Source organism: Agelaius phoeniceus, chromosome 6, assembly GCF_051311805.1.
Source record: "Agelaius phoeniceus isolate bAgePho1 chromosome 6, bAgePho1.hap1, whole genome shotgun sequence".
NCBI classification, from domain to species: domain Eukaryota; kingdom Metazoa; phylum Chordata; class Aves; order Passeriformes; family Icteridae; genus Agelaius; species Agelaius phoeniceus.
In genome coordinates, this window is record NC_135270.1 from 41750744 (window position 1) to 41772970 (window position 22227).

Sequence of the window (22227 nt, forward strand, 5' to 3'; positions counted from 1 at the left end):
AAAGCTTGGAGAAAAGCAGTCTTTTGGTTAAAGGCAAGATCTAGAAATCAGTTCTTCTCTTCAGTTTTCTCCTTAATGTCCTTGGGCAAGCCACTGGGCTAGTAACTCAGTGGGGATAAGGAAGGGGGGATAAATTTTCTGGGTAAAGAAACTATGCTTTTGCTCAAGAAGAATATGATATTCCATTAGTAATTAGTTAAGGGCTTCATGATTTTTTCTCATTTTCCTGATTATTGTTGCCATACATGATGCCATCTCCTGCCTGTTGGGCATGTGGCTTTACCTTGTTCTAGAAGCAGAAGGCAACAGTACTCAAAGATGGCAAAAAACAAATAACCGTGACTTCAAGGTCTGCTTTGCACTTGAAATGCTCAGCTTGATGCTGCAGGAGACTTGAATCCTCCACTTGGGGCCTGCATATAAGGGTCACCAGACATCTCTTCTCCCTGTGCAGGCTGCAGCTGCGCAGAAAGCTGTGAATGCAGCCCTTTAAGATCCAGGGAGACTGGCCCTGACATAGACATGCAGGTTATTCAGGCAATGCTGAGTGAATGAGGATCAGGGCAGGAAGAGAGCCAATGGAGCAATCAATAGGTGTCTCAGATATCCAGGCCACTTTCTTTAAGAGAGCTCTGATCAATGTATTGCAACAAGGGAACTGCACGGACACCAGAGCTTTGCTGTCTCAGGTTCTCCTGGTGTGGTGCTGCAGAGCAGGCAAGACTCACTGGGGAAAGTGGCAAGCAGAAAGCTCTGCCCATGGAGCCCAGCTGGCTCAGATGTCTGAAGTGTTGGCCTGTCTGGCTGTCTGTCTCTCACTTTCCCCTTCCATCTGGAGGGTGCCCCAAGGGAGCATTAATTAGCCCAGCAGGCTCTATAGGAACCTGCTGAATCTCAAGTCCAGCATTCCAGCAGACTCCAGTCCCAGTGTTCTTGTAGGGATGCACTGTCCCCTGAAAATCTGTGCTCTGCTGCTCTTTGCCTTGCTGCACCACCAGCCTGCAGGCAGTGGAGATGGGCATCTTCACAGCTTTGTCTAGTAGAATTGCATATCCCTCTGCTCTGCAAAAATCAGGGAAACCAGTGATACTGCTCACCCCAAATGGGGAAGATTATGTCTGGTGTGGGGGGATGGCCAGTGCAGGAGAAGTGTGCCCTGCAGCTTGCAGTGGAGAGGCATTGTTCAGAGGTGGGAATCCTGGGGTTGGTCCAGCCCATGGCCTCTCTTTGCTCCCATCGCTGTGTCTCTTGTGCCTCCAATGACTAAGTGTAGTTCTTTTACTGTGGGCCCTACAGAGTAGATGTAGACCTTCCTGGATTTCTGGAATGATAGACTGAGAAATTTCAGCAGTTTGGCTGCTCAAAACTCTTTTAAAAACTCAATATACCTTGTCAGTGTTAGGAAGAATATACCGTTGTCATTCATGCTCTAGCCACCCATAAACTTTCTGTTGTACAGCAATTTGTTTGTCTTCAAGAGGCAGATGTAATTTCAGATGGCATGGTGCTTGTGTATGTGGGCTTAGAGGATTCATTTTGGACTTTGGTTGGCTGGTTAAATATGATGTCATAACTTTGCCCTCCACACCTCTGCTGCCTCTCTGAACCTGGGGCACCCCAAGTCCTCCAGAATCTGTGGCAACTCCTCTTCTCTGACCTTGGTATCTGTAGGCCTGTTTCTTCTGTATTTTCTCATGCCTCTCTCTCAGCTTCTACCCCTTCTTGAATTTGTTATCACAGAGGCACCACCAGCATTGCTGAGCTTTGGGCAGTGGTGGGTCCATTTTGGAGCTGTCTGGAGTGGACATAGGGGCAGTTTCTGATGTCTTCTCACAGAAACCACCCCTGCAGTCTCCTGCTACAAAAACCTCGTTACATAGATGAAGTACTGCCCATGAAAGGAAAATGTTCTGAGATCATCAGAAGAGGGATGGGGATAACAGGTGAATTGCAATGAATCAAGGCCTCTCATTATAGAACTCATCTTTGGCTGGAAATGACAGACAGGCAAGTGGAGGAGAGGCAGCCACACCAAAGAGAATAGACTGGCTGTTGTCTGGCTGTTTGGCCCTTTCTCTTGTGGAAGCTCTGCAGAACTTTTTCTTCAAAGGATTGTATTGTTTCTAAAGCTGTGTTGTTCCCTGTTCTGTGCTGGCACATCTGCAGAGACCCAAATAGAGCATAAACAGTTCTGAAAAGGAAGCAAAGCTGGGTCATGAAATGCTTTTCATGAAGTGCATGCACATGCTATTGTGTCACATCACAGCAGAAAACCACACAGCAAAGAAAATGTCTGTTAAAAAAAATCTCATCCAGGCATTGAAAAGCATTGATTATTCCCCCAGCCTTTGAGTCTTCTTTTCCTTCTTAATGGAAGTAATGTATACTATGTTGCTAAAGTTGTCCTCTGCTCCCTGCCAGGGCTGAGACTTGTCTCCTCAGAGTCCTGCTCATGACTGAGTCCCAAGTGCAACTTTCTGGGATGTATGAGTGGCTTCTGCCCAGTTTCTTGCAAACATCACTGACTGGCTTCCAAGAAAGAGAGCAAAGACTGAAAGGACCCTGGGGATGTGTCCAGTGATAGACCAGATATACCTTATTTCAGAAAGTAGAAGATAGGAGTTTGCAGGAGTACATGCACTGCACGTGCTAAAAGCAGGAGAGGGGGTTCCTCAGGTAGGAAACCTGCCCTGTATGAGGTGTTTTACCCCACTCTGAATGTCTTTGAAGGTAAGTTGTCCTCAGGCCTTGCCTCCTGGCTCTCAAGAATCACCTTTGTGTGGTGAGGGTGAAGTCTACAAATAAAAGGAAGGAAGGTAGAAGGATATGTAATCTTGATCTGGGTGCACAAAAGGGAGGCTTTTTAACAGCAAGAGAGAAGTTAGGCAATTATCCAGTAAAGACATGTGATTTATCTCATCTGCATGGCTCTCTTTCCTCCCAAAACTGTTATGCTGTAGTAAGCTCAGGTACAACTGTTCCTTGCCCAGGTTTTGTTCCTTTGCTCCCAATGCATTTCAATAAGAAACGCTAGAGAACATTCAAAAATTGAATTCAACGGGGAACCCAAATTCTATGCTACAAATCTCCCAAGCTCTTGGACTTCTATGTGTCTAATATAATTTCTGATGTAAAGTTTGCTGGAATGTGCGGATACTGACACTGCAGCACTAGGCAGTGAAACAGGCAAGAGAAGTCTACAGAAGAGTCACAAAGTTCATTCAGCTCATCTTCCTGTTCCCTTTTCCTTCGTCTCCCTGGTGTCTTTGGGAATACCCTGCCTCCCAGAAACTTGCAATAACCTGGTAACCCTTGTGTTATCTAGTGCCTGCATCTCTGTGAATGCTGGAGGTAATCCTCCACTTCCAAGATTGTGAGACTGTAATCTCCAAATTTCAGAAGCAGCTATCTCTTAAATCCATTTCCTCTTCAAGACCCTGGCTGATTAGGAAACCCTGTACTCAGTGGAATTGCCCTGGTGTTTATTCCTAACTCTTCAGTTTCCCTTACCGGCTGCTGATGTCATAAATTTTTCACAAGGAATAAAATCTGTCATCCTGGACAGACTTGGCTGTGTGATGTTGTAAATTTGATGTGGTCATGTCATATCTGAGCAAGGGGTTCCAAGCACTGGTGACTTCAAACCGCTTCCACTTACAACTTTGCCTTCATCTTCTACTAAATTCCAGATAACTGAATCAACAGCAGCGCTCCTTTTCAGCAATGTAACCAAATGGAGGGCGTTTAATTTCTGTTTTCAAGTGAAAGAATCTCTCAATGGAGCAAAGTGCTTCCAGCAGCCTCTCCCTCCTGCCCCCATTCCCTCTTCCAGACCATGTGTTCTCAAAAAGATATTTGATTTCAGTGAAAGCTCAGCTGACATCCCTGCAATATGCTTGGGCTCCTGCTTTGTGCTTCCTGGGAAGGATGAGGGCTCCTCCGGGGACCCTGGGTAATTGGGTTAGTGGCCAGCTCATGTCAGGAAATTAAAAGGTAGCCCCGATCAGGTTGCTGCTGTGTGCAATTTAATGGCTTTGTATTTATAGAGTGCTCTGCCTCCAGCCGCTGCCAGATATATCACTATTGGAGGTACCCAAATGAAAAACGAGAATGAAAAAATGATTTTTCTTTCTCTAAAATGTCTTTGTGCTTAAAAACAGACAGGCAACCCCCTGTCCTTTGAAATGGGATCTCTGGGAGCAGTGAGTGGCATCTTGATGACTCTATCTTCCACACCCAACTATTTTCCAAGGCATAAATTGAGCATTTGCAATGTGGCTGGAGCTGAGTTGTGACAGAGAGCATGTGCTGCCTTTGGCAGGTTGATGGTAATTCTCCAAAGAGGAGGCTTCCAGCAGATGGGCTGTTCACAAATTGTACATTGGGCTGAGTGCACTTGGTGTCTGTTTTCTGGACATAAAAATGGCACGTCCAGGACCATCCCTACACCTTCTCCCTTATCTAATGGATTATGAATCTGTTCAATTTGGTTCCTCTCATTCATTTTAATTTTGTGGTTCTTACCACACCTAACTAGATCTCCATTCTTTTAAACATTGAAGTCCAGGTTCCATCAATATACATCTAGGTGGGTTCAGAGAGGCATCACCTCTACATAGGTTTATAATAAATACTTTGTGTATTCTGTCACCAAAACTGTGCTTAGTGCTCTTATAATATGCACAGAAAAGAGAAAGGGGATACAAACTGCAACAACCATCCTGGGATTTTTAGAACCCAGCCATTGTTCTAGAGGCTTTTAAGCAGTTTTGACAACATAGCAGGTAAGATTCTTCAATGTAAGCAAGAATGGAATGGGACTGAATATATGCCTCAATGCTCTACAGTAGCTTTGGGCATATGCCTCTGATAACCTGTGTGCACCAGTGACTCAGCTCTGCTGAGATTCTCAATCCCTTTCCCTGACTCACCTTTGAAGACTGTGCCAGCTCTTGACCTGCAGGGTATCCTGAGAGGATCTTTATTCAGGACTTCCTGGCTCAACTGTGCCAATCTAAGAATTCAATAAGTGGACAGTAGTTCTTAGCATTAGAAAAACCACTGCTGGGGTGAGGACTTGAGGAGATGCTTCAAGGCTCAAGCAGAGCAGCTGTTAGAGGCTGGACAAAGCAGAACATGCTGTGTAGGTGGGTCTAACTCCTGTCCTCTGTGGATCTCCATAACAAGTAGACCTCTCTCCATGTCATGGTGGGGTTTCTCCATTGTGTCACATATAAAAAATTGTTGTTCTTGATCCATACTTATGCTCCTCTAGCTGTTCTAAAATCTGCTCCACTGAAATACATGAGACAGAAAACTGGACTAGAGGTAGCACTGGTTTCACCCTACAGGGTTTCTCTTGGTAGTCAGTGAAGAGAAGTATCTGTCATGATGCCTCCTCAGGTAAGTGTCTGGCCAGTGAGCTGCATGTGGAGGTGCCCTTTTCTCTGTTGTGGGTCAAGGGAGCCCAGATGCACAGAAGGAGCTATCAAAGTCTAAAGTAAGGTGAGTTAAATCACACCTAGGGCAGCAGGTTCCTCTAGGCAGCAAACACTGCTTTGGGGCTTTATTTCTGAGTTCTACCTCTTGGAAAATCAGTGGGACTGAGGCTTTGTCTTCTTTTAGGTCCTGTTGTGAAAGGCAGCCTTGGTCTTTTCCTAGCAGGCATGTGCCTGCATCTGTTGCTTTTGCACAGTGCCCCTCAGCCCTCTGCTGTGCAGGCAGGTATTGTGGTATTGTGGCCATGGGTGACATAACCAATACAGCTGCTGACCTGCTTCAGACTGTTTGGAGGGCTGGGAGGGAAGCAGTCAGAGGAGAACATTTGCATGGACCATGGATACAGGGTGAACATGTGGGTGTGGGGCTTATTACAGAGAGGTGTTGCAGAGAACAAGGTACTGAGGTATTCTTTATTCCCATTTGCCCTTGAGGCCCTTTTTAGTTCCTGAGTTTCCAGAGGGAGCAAAGGTGAGGGAGCAAAGTGAGAGGGGCTCAGCAGGAGAAAAAAGACATTTGAGAGACAGCAGTGGCTGGTGCTGCAGGCAGCCCTGCAGAGCTGGCAGCCATGCAGCTGGCACTGGCAGAGGAGAAGGACTGGTCTGAAGCTGTGTGGGTTCCACCTGACTCTGTATGCTTTGGACCAACCGTTTGGGACATTCTGCTTGTGTTTCTGTGGGTGAGGAGCTGACACCTTGTGTCCTGCTCCAAGGCATCTGGGAGCCTCTGGCACCAGGTATCATCAGGTATCATCAGGTATCACAGGGCTAACCTGTCTCTCTGCATCCAGGGACTCTTCAGTCAGCCTGACGGTGAAGAAACTTTCCTACCTGACTAACACAACCCTGAAACCATCAAAGGTGGAAGAGGCTGCAGCATCCTACTTGAACTGATCTAATTTCTCTGTAGGCTCTTGAAACACAGGAGGTGGATTTTCATCTCCACTTCCCCTCATCCCCAGGACAGTTCTTCACCCTCTCTTTCCAAGTGTAATTTCCAGGTTTGGTCACCAGCACCAGGCTAGTCACTAGGTTCTTCTGGTGGTGCTGATTTGTGACCCTCAAGTTGCTTTCCTGTATTTCAGATGAGTTGGGTAATCACATCAGTCACCTACCAAAAGACTCTCTAGGGGCTGGCCTCTTTTTGCCCCAATGTTAGAGCCTAATAGTATAAAGGGATCTTTTCTCATTCCCAAGCTGGAATCTGAGTAACAGAAGAGAGCCTAGTCAGTTTGCAGCCTCTCCATTCCTGTTAGGCAGAGATGCTTTTCCCTGTAGTCTATTTCTTTCTCCATCTTGGCAGACCTGACTTTTAATGGTCATCTCTGCTTGCTGTTTCCTTGATAGGCTTCCTCCTGGCTCACTCATCCCATTACCACATGCTGTTGTCTCTCCTGAAGTTCTGAGCAGAAAGGAAGAGGGAAATTTCGTAGGAGACACTTTGGATACAACCCTTCTCCCTTCCTTTCTTCTCTGCTTTTAGCCCATACTGGCTTCCTTGGCCAGTACTAACCCATGTACTGCAGCTCCTGGAGACAGGTGCTCTGCTAGCTACAGAGCACCACCCCAGCTCAGACCCTGGGAGAGCAGTGTGGAAACTGCAGCTCAAGGATTAGGTGGGCAGTGGACACAGAACCTGGCTAGTGGATCAGGGAAGCTCAGCAAAATCTGAGCATGCCCTTTTGCTTCCTGGCCAGCACTTGCCCTGTGTTCCCTTTGGTTGTGTCCTTCTTGGTCTAGACACATATTGTACCATGCATACCCTGTAGCTTGGCTCCTCTGTTAGCTCTTTTGGCAAGATAGATCTTTCTGTTCCTATCAATCCATGGCCATGTGATAGGACTCGATGGAAAGTGAGGTGAGGCTGGTAATTTGACACGACAGCTGATATTGGGCCTTGACTGCATTTCCCACTGGCCAGGGCTTAGCTTCACAGAGCTTTTAAGGGTATTTTTAGTCCCCAGAAAATAAAAGAGAAACTAAACCTGACTCTGTGTGCTGTCGCCTCTGCCTACTCGGCTATTTTTACTTCCGACAGTCTCGGCCTGGGTCCAGCTTTTAAAAAAAGATGGAATTATTTTACTTCCATTAAGAAAAAAACCCCAAGGCCTGATGTTATCAAGTCGGTAAGGGGACATCTGATCCCAAAGTTGTCGGGCAGACGTCTCTCCAAGGGGCATGTCAGAGAAGTGCAGGGAGCTGAACGATCAGCAGATCAGCTCTCCTTCTGCAGAGGCTTGGTGCTGGCACAGACCTCTCTGCCAGAGTGCTTGGAACACGAGTGGCACCCACAGGACACTTAGAAAACTGACATCCCTGCCCCGGCAGGATGCTGAGCTGAGAAGTCCTGCACAAGTCCTGGCCCTGCCCTCCTCCCTGCAAGGTCAGAGGGGCTTGGGCAGGCAGGGGAGCAGAGAACAAGCTGTGGGGGAGCTGGAACTCAACTCCTGGGGCATACACCAGGGTCAGCTCCATAGCTAGGTCAGATGAAGAGGACTTTTATGCAGCGTTTCTCAAAAGGTAACAAAATTGAATAAACAGCAGCAGTTTATTGCCATACAGGGGAATGGGAGGATAGGGCATGTGTCCAGAACAGAGAGCCTTAATTTGAAGGAACTGCCATCAAGATAAGTTATCAAAGGGTGGTGCTTTCCAAACTTTGTCCTATACTGTTGATCTCAACTCCTTGCTGACACAAAGGGGGGTCCAGGAGTGCCTGTGGCCGTGACATTTTTGTAGGATTAGTGTCTTCTCTCCTTTGAACTGGCCAGTTGTGATTGATGTGAGCATAGGGTTTGTGCAGGAGCTTTATTTTGCTGCTGTCTTGTTGTGAGGCTGCAGTACCAAATCCTGTGTAAGTCTTCAGTGTGGACAGCTGCATTTCATGCGTGGCTGCTGCACCTTGCAGTTAAGGCTCAGGTGGCTGCACATGTGGTGTTTAACCTGCCCTTGTGATTACAGTGTACATGCCCCTCAGCTTTGCTCCAGCCCTCTCTCTTTCATCTTCCTTTTCCTTACATTCTCTCACTTCCATTCATATCCCAGCTTACATTCCCCTCCATTTCTTCTCTGCTTAGTGTTTTCCTTCATGCTGCTTCTCTGGGCTCACCCCCCACACCTCCCCACTCCATTTTAATGTCTGTCCTTTAGTGTCCCTCTCAGAGCTGCACTGTAACCAGCCTGTCTGTCTTAAAATCAGCCACAGAGGAAATCGAGCAGAGCAGCAGGCATTAACCTGAGTACCTAGATACCACAGGTACTGATTTTTGGCCATGCCCTTTCCTTCCATCTAGTTATGACTCATTAGGCTGTCAGATCTTTAGAAAAAGGATTTTACCATTATGCTTATGCCTGGAGTGTCGCAGTCAGGGACTTGGAGGGTTGAAATGCTTTTGTTTACTGTAGTACCTGTCACTGTAGACTACAGAACCTGTCGTCACTTCACTCAGCAGCTGGACCTGGCATGTGCTGTGTGGGGCTCAGCCTGTTCACCAGCTCTGCGGTTGGAGCAATGATGACAGGCTAGAATTGTGGCTCTGCAAGTGCTGATTGAAAATGTTTGCCTCAAGGAGTGTCACAAGGGAAGGGGAACAAGAGGAGGACAAACAGTTGTTCAAAATTAACAAGCTGAAGTCCTTGGGCAAACAGACCTCTATCTGCTCAGTGAGGGAAGGAGGGATGGAGGGTAAATCTCTCTGCGTCTTTCTTATCTTTTTTTAATGCACTTAAGTCCCTTGTGTCCTTATAATCTGATTGAGGGTCCCTAATACTGCTGCAACCTGTGCAGCCATCCCTCTGCCAAGCACTGGAAGATGGCATTCTCCTTGGGAGGAGGAGACAGGCTCCTTCCCCCTTTCCTCCCTACTCCTCCTCGTTCCCGCTCCCGCTGCTTAGCAAACTGCACAGCAAAAGCATCCTGGAGAGCTGTGTGGTGGTTTCTGTCAGCCGAGAATGGCATCTCCCTCTTTCCCTCCCCTGACCACTGGTGTGAGGGAATGCACCCAGCTATGATCCTTATCTGGGAGGGTCCTGGGAAGATGCGATTCAGTCCTGAATCTTGGCAGCCTGTTCCTCTATAATCTTCCAACAGTATATTCCTGATTCTTTTCTTTTTCATACCTGGTTATTTGGTTTACTGGCAGTTCCAGAAATTTGTGTCCCTCCCTTGTTTCTGGGCTTATAGGTAGCTGTCATTCATTCAGCAAAGCATGGAATAGAGTCTTATTTCTTAAGAAACCAGGGCATGTTTATAGAGGGAAAGAAATCATGGATGGAAGTGAAAATGTCCTGCTTCACCCAGGATTTTATTACTGCTGTTCCTTAGGGATCTCCCTAGATAACCTCAGGTTTGGGATTCCCTGGCTGTCCTTTTTAAAATTGCTCTCTGAAGTGTGTTTGGGCTCCCAGGAAGGAGTCTTGCCCACAGGCTATCTGCCACGGGAAATGGAAGTAGAAGAAGCAATAGGCATCATTTTCAGAAACAATACCATGTAATGGAAGAGAAAGGTGGTACTTAGGGATGTCCGTAAATTCTCTATACGGAGTAAGAAATAGAAAATGGGACAGGGGAAAGAAATTACTCAGTGTGACCTGAGCTCACCTACATCAGCTTCATACCTTTCTCTCCATCTTCTCCAACACCTGCTGTCCTCCCATAGCAGTCCCCCACAGCAGCAGCTCCCTTGCTGTGCAGAGCGTCACACCTGCTCATTCCTCCTTCTCCTGCTCAGTGTAAGATCCTGCTGCCAGACTGAGTGTTGTTGGCCTGGTATTCTTGTTGCTTAGGGGGCAATTGGTAGTCAAATTGTTTTGGTGCTCTAGCCAGGAAGAATATCAGGATCCAGACGTTGTTGCAAGTAGTGGTTTCAGGTGGTGCAGGTGTGGCTGGTTGTGAGCGTCACAGTAAAAACTTTATCTTTTCCCGGACAGAGTAAGCAAACATGGCATTGAAAGGCAGTGTGACAGACATGCCTCCTTCTAGGGTAGAATATTTGCCAGCTGACTGCAGATTTTTTCAGGTGTATTGGTTGTTCAAAAAGTGTCACTTCAAAACTGATGTGGAGTGTTTGCTTTTAGTTGTTTGTGTTTATGTAGTGGTATGATTGCAAAATATTAATGACTTAATGTGATTAGTAAGTGTATCATTTAATTGGTTCCCATGATCAGACTAGGTAAACTCCTGTGTGTTTCTAAGGAAGTACTTGTATAGTGTAAATTCAAAATTTTATTCTAATCAAATGGTCCTACATTTACCTTGAAAGAATTTTTTCCCAAAGCTGTTTCTCCCAGCAAGACTGAGTTACCCCAATTTCACAGAGTGACTATCAGAGTCCATATGGCTGCTAAGAAAATAACAGACAACTGCATAAATATCTGTAGGGTTTTTTTCACAGTTTCTTTTTAACATCGTATTTTGTACTAATGTGACAACTTAGTTGTTCCTGGTCTATTGATGATGCTATGGTTTTTTTGCCTGGTGACAATCACTGGTACTTCCCAGTCACTGGGAGTTTTTTCACTGTACTCTGAAAGAGCTGCAACAAATTCTTCAGTGTCTCCCTACTTTGTCTTTATCATTGCTTTATTGTAGTCAAGGTTGTTTCTATTTATTTGGATTCTACTTTTATTACAGTTGCCTTACTTGATTGAGGCTGAAACACCTTTGTTGAATTCATAGTTCATTATCTGTTTGCTGTAGGTCACTTTTTTCAAATATAAACAGTGAGAGGTCACAGAACATTTAACTTCTCATTTTTAAGAACAATCTAAAAGCTTATTTTTATAACTGCTGGCTTGATTGACACTTAAAGTCTTTCTTTTTAAAAGCAGGATCATGTAGAGGGCATTGAGTTCTGAAGCTTTTCATTTTCCCATCAGATTTATAGCAATTCAAGAGTTTGAATGGGTTAATTTCTGTGGCCATTAATGTTTTAAATAAAAGTAAAGCTCAGAGCAGCATGCTTAGAGCTGGAGGTAGTCTAGCTGGTATTGAGATTTATGAGTTCAGCTGAGATCTCAAGTGAGATCTCTGAGATCTTATCTCAAGGGAGAGGGAAGCTCCCTGGAGTGTGGGGAACATCCTACTTAGCAAATTTTAGTATTTGCATGCCAAGGTTTCGTAAGGCACTAAGGAATCATGAGGACTTTTTGGTTTTACCTGCAGGTGTTCGTCTGGATCGAGTCCGTGGAGGTCGTCAGAAATACAAAAGGAGACTGGATTCTGAGAGCAGCACTTACCTGAGCTTACAGATCCCTCCCCCAGCTAAAAAGCCATGTATGTATTGGTCTTGAATTGTGATCCTCTGAGCTGCCACTATATTTCTTCTCACTGGTCTCCCAAAAGTACAGTGTAGCAATTAGCAATTGTCACTTCCAATTCCTCTATCAGTCAACAGTACAGGAATTTTTTCTCACGATTGTATTGTAGAAGTAACTAGACAGGCCTAGGTACAGCTCAGGTACTGTATTCATGGTACCTAAGGTTAAATACCAGACCTTTCCCAGGAGATTACGTAAATCCATTTAGTGATATTCTGATCTTTTCCTTTACCCAAGCCATGTTAACAAAACCAGTCCCATGCTGATTACTCTCTTCACTACTACCCATAGCTCTTTAAACTTTTCCACATCCTACTGACTTTTTGTTTATACCTCCTTCTCCCCTCAGAGGACCTGCCTGAGACAATGACAACATTACAGCAGCTTCCTGCTTTTGTCATCCCTGTGCAGAGCTGGTTTGTCACAGGCAGACCACTACAGCTTGCGTAGCTGCAGTGTGGTTTTCTGTTGTGACCAAAACCATTACCGAGGTCCTAGGGGCTCTATAGTCATGTCTTATCCCAGGAGGGTTCACCTTATCTCACAAGAGATACAACAGCTTCTCCTTTGAAATGTGCAGTGACTAAGATCGTCTCCCACTTGCTGGTGGCTGAGCCAGAGAAGATTTATGCCATGCCTGATCCAACCATGCCGGAGAGTGACATCAAAGCCCTGACAACCCTCTGTGACCTGGCAGACAGGGAATTGGTGGTGATCATTGGCTGGGCAAAGCACATCCCAGGTAAATGGGGAATTACAAGGATGTAAGCATGAACAGCAGAGGGAGCTATTATTTATCTATGTGCCTATCCATTTTAGTCTCAACGAGGACTTTTTCCTATAGTGATGGGTGGAAAATACTGCTAGTGATGGGCTCTCATTGGTAACAAACTCCAGTGCAGCCTATGATGGAGGTGCATAAATTGATCACTGTACATGTCTGTATGCAGAAGGCTTTGATATGATACAATGAAGTTCTCTGTTGCATTGAGTGGCCCAGTGGAAGCACATGGGAGACAGCCTTACAGATGGTATGGTAGACTTGCGTAGTTTTGCACTACATCAACATGACCTAGCTCTGTTGTGTTCATAGCTGAATAAATACTATGGCAGTGACTGGACTTTACTGCTAAATAACAAGGCAGATACACACCTTCTCAGCAGTGGGCATTCTTGTCCAGACTCAGGAAATCTTGTCCTAATGGATTTATGACAGAACAAATCCCATTGAGATGGACGATGTGCTATTGCCAGTGAATCTCAAAGCTTCTTTGTTGACAAATAATGAGGACAACTTATTGGCAGTGTGACTGCCTTGGAAGACTCACTGACTATGCAGTGTGTGTCTGTGTGACTGAGTGACATAGCAAGTGTCCCACACTTGCAGGTAGGGTGGACCAAGGCTGAAGGAGCAGATACGGCCCTCAGGGTTGAGTTATGGGTTCTTCCCAGATTTGGATTGGGAAGGGAAAATGCTCCCCTCTCTCTAGTCTCTCTCCAGCCTCACCAGAAACAGGTTGGATTTGTGTGTGGAGAAGGCTAGCCAGGGAACTTAGAGGATAGCCGTGGGATTTACAAGGCTGCTTTCCAAAGATTGCTTCAGAAATTCACTATGAACAGCTCACTAAAGCTGTTTATAAACAGCTCACTTCAGTTATCTCCTGCCTTCTGTTCCCCTTCCTTTTGTCAGGAGAATATATGAGGCTCTGATACAGGATCACAGGATTTACTGCATGCTGACTATGTCTTCCACTGCATGGGCTCTGTGTTGTTTTGTTTTGCTTCTTGGCTTTCTTCTTTTTTTTTTTTTTTTTTTTGATGAAGCATCTTAACATATGTGATCAGACAGTTTAGTTTTCCCATGTATTTTGTTTCTTTCTGTTGCTTCTCATTTGGCTTTTTGGCAGCTGCTTCTCTTTTTCTGTAATGTGTTTCTCCTGGGACCCAAGAGTTAATGGTTTTATGGGCTATATGGAATATGGATTGTTATGAGATGGGACTCTGAAGTCTGAAGAAACATTTTCAGGACAGTATTTCTGAGAAGAGGTTAATCTTGGTGATGCCCTTCTTACATGAGATCTGCCATATCTGAAGGGATTATAACCATCACTAGTGCTGGAATCCATCTGGGGCTGATTCATCACAAGTGGGGTTACAGTGGTGATTAGAGAACTCAGCCTGGATTGCTCTACTAACCCAATACCTGGCGTGTTATAGGAATGGATTTAATGCAATGCAATTAGGTGCTGTGGCTGTCCAGTGAGGTGCTGTTGTACATCCCTCTAACCTTGGCTATATCTGTTCACACAGTGTGCCCTACTGTAGTTCCCTATCTTGTGGGAAGAGCCGAATTCCTACAGAGTTTTCCATCCTGGCAATACTGTCCCAGAACAGGAGTATAGTAGAGATTGCTCCTGCACTATGAAAGGGGCTCTTCCTCTCCTTTCTGAAATCAGGACATACCAGCCATCATCTCAAATTTCTCTATTTTCCTCTCCTATCAAAGGCCCTACAACACAGTAACAGCCACAGTAATCAGCCTGGCACAGTTCAGACCAGCAGGAGTATTTTATAACAGGACTGTGCACAGGTGAGAGCTCAAGAATTGTTACGTAAGAGAGCAGTACTGAGAAAAAAAGATAATAAAAGACAGTTCATAATAATGAAACAAAAACTCTGTAGTTCTGCAACAAATATGAAGCATACTGAGTTATGCAGCAAGGGGGCAGAGCAGGGCAGGGTCAGGAGTCTGCCAGGTGTCTAAATTATCTATGCCCTGTATTTCTGCCTTCCAAAAATTTTGAGTAAAACATGGCATTGCTTCCTTTGTGCATAAACTATTCATCAGAGAAGGATGGAGAAAGGAGAAAAAGTCACACTTTCCTGCCTTGGATTCACACTGGAATTAGTAAAGAAGGATGTGACATTAAAGTCATACCAGCCCTGAAGGATCCCAAGTGTCAACACAACCTTCTATCCCACAGTATTAGCAAATAAAATCAGTAAAACTTAAACACACTTTCCTATAATAACAATAAAACATGTTTAATCATGTTTAAATGTTATTAGCTCAATAGCCTTATCAGCTGTGAGCTCAAAAGCCACACTTAGCCAATGTGGGGTTGTTCCCTTCTGTATGAGGCCCCCTCCCCACTACTCACTCTCCCCCCATGGAAATTGTCTTGGAACAACATCCTCCTTTTCTTCTTGCTTTGATGCAGGGTGACAGGACTTCTCTTGAGGGGTGACGATGAAGGCTCTCCCAGGGTAGCTGTTGTGCTGTTCTCACCAGGAAGACATTAGTACTAGCACAGAATGAAATATGGCTAGTGGAGTGACAGCAGCTGTGTCTGGAGTGGCCTCAGATCCTATAATTACATCTCCTTTTATTACCTCTGCTAATGGCCCTCCAGGATGACAGAAATGATAATAAATTAACAGATTATGAACTCCACTTGCCACAAATTATGTGATTTTTTTTTTTTATTCTGGGAGCTCCCACTGCCAAACCACTGAAATAATAATAAAAAAAATTGAAATTAAAAAAAAATCCCCAACCTGAATGTCACATCAGCTGTTGCAAATAAAGCAGCTTTTCTCAAAGGGCACCTGGGAAGGAGGGAAACATGCATGCAGCTCTGTGCTAGAGCCAGGGGCTCTCTTTTGGGGCAGTGGTGGATTAGGCACCTTTCAGGGTCAGACTTGAGAAAAGCAGCATGAAACGGATCACGAAGGGCATTTTGTGGATGCTGAGCCATCAACAGCTGAAGAATGCAAAGCAGTTGTGTTTTAGCAATTCCTGGGAGCTGTAAGATGACAGATAATTTCACAACTAGAGGTTCCCCAGTGTTACAATCCTATAATAAATAGCAAGCCTGTGATTTTGGCCAGGTGAAATTAACATTTACTTTCCCTGATCTCAACTCTTACAGCATGAAGAGAGTCATATGATTTCCCCTTTACTTCAGTGATTCAGGGCCAGTTCTTTAGCCCTTGCACTCCCCATGTGTGAACACTGGAGGAAAAGGGTCCCAGTTCTGTCAGACATTTCAAGTCCAGGCTTGACACCATAGCGCTCCCTCTTCCCACTCGCCTGCTGGAGCTGGAGTTGTTGGCTACCTGGGAGTGCTTCTGGCCAGGGGCTTTCCCAGGTGGGTGGGGCAATTGCAGCTGGCTCTTCTGTTCTTCTTGGCAAAGGGTAAAATATGGTATCTCCTGTTCTTACTTGTCACAACAGCCTGTGGGAAAGGGCAATTAATAGAGATGCTGTGTGTACAGGCTACTGCTGGAGTTAAATCAATTTTTCTGCTTTATTCTGTAGCAGAAAAGTACAAGCCATGCCTGTCCTGGATCCTCTCACTCTGCTATGTGACTGTTTCTCAGTCTTAAAGAAATGTTGTTGGCAGACTGCAATGAGGCAATGGCCTAATGCCCTTTGTAATCCAGGTGGGGATGAAGATGCAGAAAGGCCTTGTGACTGATCCAGAAAATGGACTTAAGGCAGCAGCCTAAATGCTGGACTTATCTCCATGGTCAGAGCTAGGAGAGGGATGACCAAAGGAGAGATCTCAGGTTCTAAAGAGTGGAACAGTGGCTGTGCAACTTTACTCTAATCTCAGGGTTACCCTCATCAGTTCCCTGTCCATCAGACAGAGCTGTGGAGACAGGATCCCCAGCACTGGAGCTGCAGCAGCCTGCACTTGGACTGAGTCAGGAGGGCTGCATTCCAGAGCAGCACAGTTCTGAGTGCAGGGCATGAGGGGCAGAAGATGAGGTAAAGGACAAGGCCAGCCCAAGCAAGAGGTGGGATTCATCAGAGCTCTGTGGAGCACAGGCTGTGCTGTACAGGAATCACTCTCACAGTCATGGAGCTGGATTTGCAGCTCTTCTCGCCAGTAGCCTGGACGCCTCTTTAGCTGTTCCCTCTGGCACTCCTCCCCAATGGTTTATTGATTCTTCCCTCCCACCCACTGCTCCCCTCAGACCTTGCACACACAGCACGTGACAGCTGATTGGTATCTGTTAATTAATGTGGCCTGGGGCCTCTTTTCTATTCAGTGGCCTGATAAGGGAAATTGGATGTCCAAGGGCTGCCAGGCCATTATCACCCTTTGCTTCCCCTGGCAACACAAACACAAAACATGGCGTAGAGATAAATAAAATACCACTAACCCACCCTTCTGCCTTCCCTTCCCCAGCTGAGATAGTGCAGATAGAAAAAGAGATCCCACAGTCAGTCAATATAGCAATCATCAGCTCTTTTGTTAATTGCCAACTTGATAACAAGAGAAAATCAAATGATCATCATGGTGGCTGTCTACATAAGCCCCGATGTGGGGCCAAGAGCTGTGAGCAGGGTGGGGTGTGGGATGAAGAAGCCCAGCTGAGCCTTGCATGCAGCCAGTGGAGCTGGGAGGCTTCTGCATGGAGGCTCATGAGTTCACAGGTCTTTGGTGATCCCCAAGGCTTCATATGCACCTGGGGGGAAAACTGCCTGGAGAGGTCTCACCCTTCCAGCTGAGGCATGCCTGGGTGTCCCATTCTATCACAGCCCTAGGAACCATTGGAAGCAAGGGGCTGCCAAAAAAAGTGCAATTTCTGTCTGTCCATGGTGGGCAAAAGCTGCCTAGAGAGGACCAGCACACTGTGTTTGACATTGCTGTTTGTAATGACTGTTAGAGTGCCCATCTCCCAGGATCTTTCATGGTCTGGCCTTCAAGGATACCAGGTATGGAAGGCATAACAGACAGGTTTCCTTCCCATGCACTTTTTTTTCCCTGCCTTGAGGTGGACATTGCCTCTGTTTTTTGTCCTCTCCACTCTCTCAAGTGGATTCTGGGGCTGTCATGGTCAGGCTGTCAGACTCTATTTGGCAAGAATATTTGGTTCATAGGGGCTTGTCCCATTGCTACCAGGTTTGGCTATGATTTAGGTACTTCAGTGTCCCCACAAAGGTATTTTTATCTCTGGGTAGGGTTGTAGGCAGAGCTGCTGGTATGGAAATCAGAGTGGGGTGACGAATAGAGGAGAATTCTGTTCACAAAGATATTCATTTTTGAACACATTTTGGTGCTTTGTTGTGGCAGGACTTTTTCCCATCTTTGCCAAAATATGAGACTGTAGTATACTTCTAATTCAGGCCTGTGTCATTCCCTCCTATCCCATCAGAAGCCCTCTTTTCTGTCATCTGGAGCTCTTCTCTGCTCATTTTTCAGCTGGGACAGACTAAATGGGCTGCAATACAGACCTACTGAGGAAGAGAGGAAAGGCAATGTGGTACAAAAGAGTTGCTGCTATGAAAGAAGCAGTGGTCATTGAAAAGAGGTTGTCACCAACCTTGGACTCCCATAAATGCAATCAGAGCATCAGAATTCCTGTTTGAGGCTGTGGGTGGGCATAGGAGCAAAGAGAAGGGTAAGGTCCATGTATGCTCATTGCTACAGAGTCACTTTAGTGAGTTGTTTGGGGTATTTTTAAAGCAGCAGGTCAGTAGGGAAGAGTGTGTGGTTTGGATCTCAGGGAAACTAAGGACCCTAGTCTCCTAGAGGCTTTGCTGCACACCCATTTGACCCTGCTTGTCTTTTGCCCTGATAGGGTTCTCCAACCTCTCCCTTGGAGACCAGATGAGCCTTCTGCAGAGTGCCTGGATGGAAATTCTCATCCTGGGCATTGTGTACCGCTCCCTGCCATACGAGGACAAGCTGGTCTATGCTGAGGACTACATCATGGATGAAGAGCACTCTCGTCTGACAGGGCTGCTGGAGCTCTACCTGGCCATCCTACAACTGGTGCGCCGCTATAAGAAGCTCAAGGTGGAAAAGGAGGAGTTTGTCACACTCAAAGCTCTGGCCCTTGCCAACTCAGGTACAGCCCTGGTCCATCCAGTCTTGCACCCAGCCAGTCCAGGCTCACGCTATTATTTTACCTGGTAGGAAACTAGAGCCTACTGCCTAAGAATTTCTGCCTGTGTCATGCAATATTCTCAAAGCTCCACTCTAAGCTGGAAAGCAGGGAGAAATGAGGCTTATTGTTGCTAGAGCCCCAGCTGTGCTCTGACCCTGTAGTAGGGAGTGGAACAGACAGGGATGGACTGGTTGCTGGTTTCAGGCAGTAAAAGGGTCTGTGGAGGCCTTTTCCACTAGCAAGCTAACTCCAGTGCCATGGGCTCAGAAAAGGGAGCCACACTTGCATCCACCTCCATAGCGTTGGTGAGATACAGCAAATGGGGAAACTCTCATCCCAATTTCAAAAAGCTGCGGGGCTGGGGCTGCCTGACCCTGTCCTGGAGATGTTGAGGTACCAGGGACACTGAATCCCCCTTTAACTAGGAGACAGCGTGGATGTAGATTGCAGCTCTCAATCCAGCAAGGCTGCATTGTATCAAAGCCAGCCAGACACAGACTTGCTCAGGAGTCCCATCGGAAAGGGAAACTGCTAAAGCTACTGCGTAACAAGGGCTCCCTCTACATCCCCTGAGTCTCATTGTTTCACATCAGATCCCTTTGCCAAATTTGCATCATGTATGTCACAGAATTCACCATTGCAGCCCAGCCCTGAAACCAGTATCTGTGTTTGGCTAAAGCCACTTTACAGAAAAACACCCAGTGTGAAACTGGGAGGATTAAAAGAGGGGGAATCTTCATCTTGCTTGGCAGCTGACTCTAATAATTACTCATTCTCTCAGTTTAAAAAAACAAAAAACAAAAGGCATCATGTCTTAATGTTTGTTTGCTTGAGCTCAGCCTTGAAAGAATGATCTTTGTTGAGTTGGATCCTATGACTCTGGGTCTTTTTATATCTGACATCTTGACATGATAAACTTCCTGTTCCATAGTCATGTTCCTTGGCTATGGATATATTATTTCAAGTGTAAGGATGTGGTCCAGGACTCTGTGAGGCTGCCTCACCATTTTACACCATTCTGTCCCTGTTTGCCATCCATCCACTCCTTAGCAATAGCAATATAAAATAAAAAAAAATTCCTTACAGCTCATTGATAAAAATGTTGAGCAGCAGCTGATTTTTCTACTGATCCCTGGGGATTTCCATGAGAAAACTCCTTCTTCAGGGATGATTCATCACTGATAGCTACTGTGAGATCTGTCATCTATCCAGTTACTAATCAATTGAAAGTGTTCTTTATTGATATTGCATAGTGCTAATTTTTTAATGAGAATGTCCTGTGGTCCTAAGCCAAGTGCTTTATAAAAACCTAAGTCTATTATATCTGTGCAGTTAACTTTATCAACCAAACTTGTAATCTCATCAGAGAATGAAATCAAGTTTGTTTGACAAGACCTCTCTTCTCAAGTATCATGTTGACTGGCAGTAAAATCACAGAATCATTTATGATGGAAAAAACCTTTAAGACCACCACTTCCAACTGTTAACCCAGCACTGCCAAGTCCAACACAAAACTATGTCCTTAAGTGCCACATTTACATGTCTTATAAAAGCCATCTTATTAGTCTTAATTGAATGTCACCTTTATTTTTTCCTTTCTTTTGCCCTGGTTCACATCAAGCTAGCATAGAAATTATCAGGTAAGACCTAGGAAAATGTGTGCATCATTAGAACACTTCCATTCATCTTGAATTTTGTAAAAATACCAAGACTTACTAATCATTAATCTGCCCTGGATGACCCCCAGCCAGCAATTTTAGAACTCTTAAAGCCAAGTTATCCAGCTCTGCTGATTTCTGTGAAGTTTGTCCTAATAGTTCTAATATCTTCTTGCATAAACAACAGATTATGAAGTCTTTATCACCTTTGTATAACACAGGTATATAATGCTTCTCTTTTCCAAATAAGACAGAAATACTCACAGAGGACTTCTATCTACTCTGCACTGCTATTAATAGGTTAATAATCTCCAGTTGAAAAGATCCCCCCTACAAATGATCATTTTTCTTCTATTCCTTAAATATTTATAAAACTTCTTTACTGTCCTTAGCCCTTCTAGACATTGCTTTTCCTCCTATGTCCTTCATTTCCCTTATGGTTTTTCTGCACTTCATAACTTTGTTCCCTTTTTTAATTTTTCATATAGTGCTTTTTTAGTTTTAATTGCTGCCTTCACTTTGCCAGTGAACCAGGATGGGCAGATGGCCAAGGCTAGCCTCTCTCCTCTGTGCAATGGTGGCTATGGGTGATATAATCAACTTGTTAAAGAACCTGTCTGCCAGGAGGGTCACAGGACTAAACAGGGAGAAGGGCTCCTCAGAGAGGCTGAAGTCTAAGGTAGCAGTTGTGACAGGAGAAGTGGCACACTGGGACATTTACCTGGCCCGTGCTCTGGACACTGCTGTCAAGTTCTTCACAGTGCAACAGAAGCACTCTCTGCTGTTGCTGCTCACTTTAGTCCTGAAAGCACTCCTGTGCTTTCAGGACTAAGCCCAGAGTAAACCTTATGAGACAGTCTCCACAGGAGTGGAGTAACACTGAGCAAAGACAGAGCAGAACAACCAACACTCATCAGATGCTTTGGGGTTCCATTTCCAGTGCTGTGGAATAAAGAAACCAAGGTAAGGGTCAGGAGGCACAGGCCAAAGCATGTTCTCAGCTGGATGGAAAAAATGACTCTGACTTCACTAGTGCAGCTAGAAGTGTAGCTATGTAGAAGCATAATGCACAAAAGTCCTGTTTTGTTATTTGTATTGAAATATGGGAAAGTGAAGCATGGGGATTTTGTTTTTCATATAATTAAAGCTTCTCATGACACACAGGTAAGGAAGCTGGAATAGGGCAAGTGTATTTTTCTGTTGTAACTTAACATTGAACCTTCACATTCTTTTAATGCCAGTTCTTTTTCTTAGTGTATTTTTGACAGGGATAAACTTACAGAGCCTGCATGTGTGTGCTTGCATGCAAACAGCCAATTCCTAAAACGGGAGGAAAGCAGTTTGGGCCAGGCTTCAGCTCCCTTGGATCAGAGATAGGGCTTAAAGATGAACACCAGATTCATCTTTAAGATTAGAACTTGTGCTGCCTAAAATTGCTTTCTGCCTTCCTTCCCACACAGATAAATTCTGGGTGTAATTGCTCATGCAATCCAAGTTCTAGGGACTTAGGCAGCCCTGTGTGTACTTGACCCTTTGGTTCTAGGAATTAAAACAAATGAAAATAGAAGTGGGAGCTCACTCACTTTTTACTAGAGAAGAAGCTGACAGTAGGCTGATCTCTGAGTCCTTGGTGTGACACACCAACAACACACCTGCTGGGATTGGCAAAGATAATTCCAGGGATCTCCGTTTAGTAAGTGCATTCTAGAGAGCTGAGGGATGAATTCTTAATTCCCAGAGCAGCAGGCAAGTCCCAGACAATATGATCACCCACTTTTTGACAGAGTAGAGGTGATGTAGACCTAATTTGTTACCCTTCAGAGTCAGCAGTCCATTTTTAAGCATTCCTA

The 22227-nt window shown here is 45.2% G+C and overlaps 2 protein-coding genes across 5 annotated transcripts in view; one reads left to right on the top strand and one right to left on the bottom strand.

Annotated features, from left to right (window-relative positions):
* LOC143694378 (uncharacterized) overlaps window positions 1-22227 on the bottom strand; it is a 470045-nt gene that overhangs the window by 331374 nt on the left and 116444 nt on the right. The window contains exon 7 of one of the 2 annotated variants that reach the window (XM_077180521.1): window positions 15374-16054. The exons of the other annotated variant lie outside the window; for it this stretch is intronic. Within the exon in view, the coding sequence (XP_077036636.1) occupies window positions 15932-16054 (123 nt within the window). The 3' untranslated portion in view covers window positions 15374-15931. Of the gene's footprint in view, window positions 1-15373; window positions 16055-22227 lie in introns of those variants that run through there. 2 annotated transcript variants of the gene reach the window in all.
* Window positions 1-22227, top strand: part of ESRRB (estrogen related receptor beta) — a 127823-nt gene that overhangs the window by 98542 nt on the left and 7054 nt on the right. For all 3 annotated transcript variants that reach the window (XM_077180519.1, XM_077180520.1, XM_054634005.2), the window contains exons 4-6: window positions 11662-11772; window positions 12397-12558; window positions 18411-18680. In XM_077180519.1, the coding sequence (XP_077036634.1) occupies window positions 11662-11772; window positions 12397-12558; window positions 18411-18680 (543 nt within the window). The remainder of the gene's footprint in view (window positions 1-11661; window positions 11773-12396; window positions 12559-18410; window positions 18681-22227) is intronic.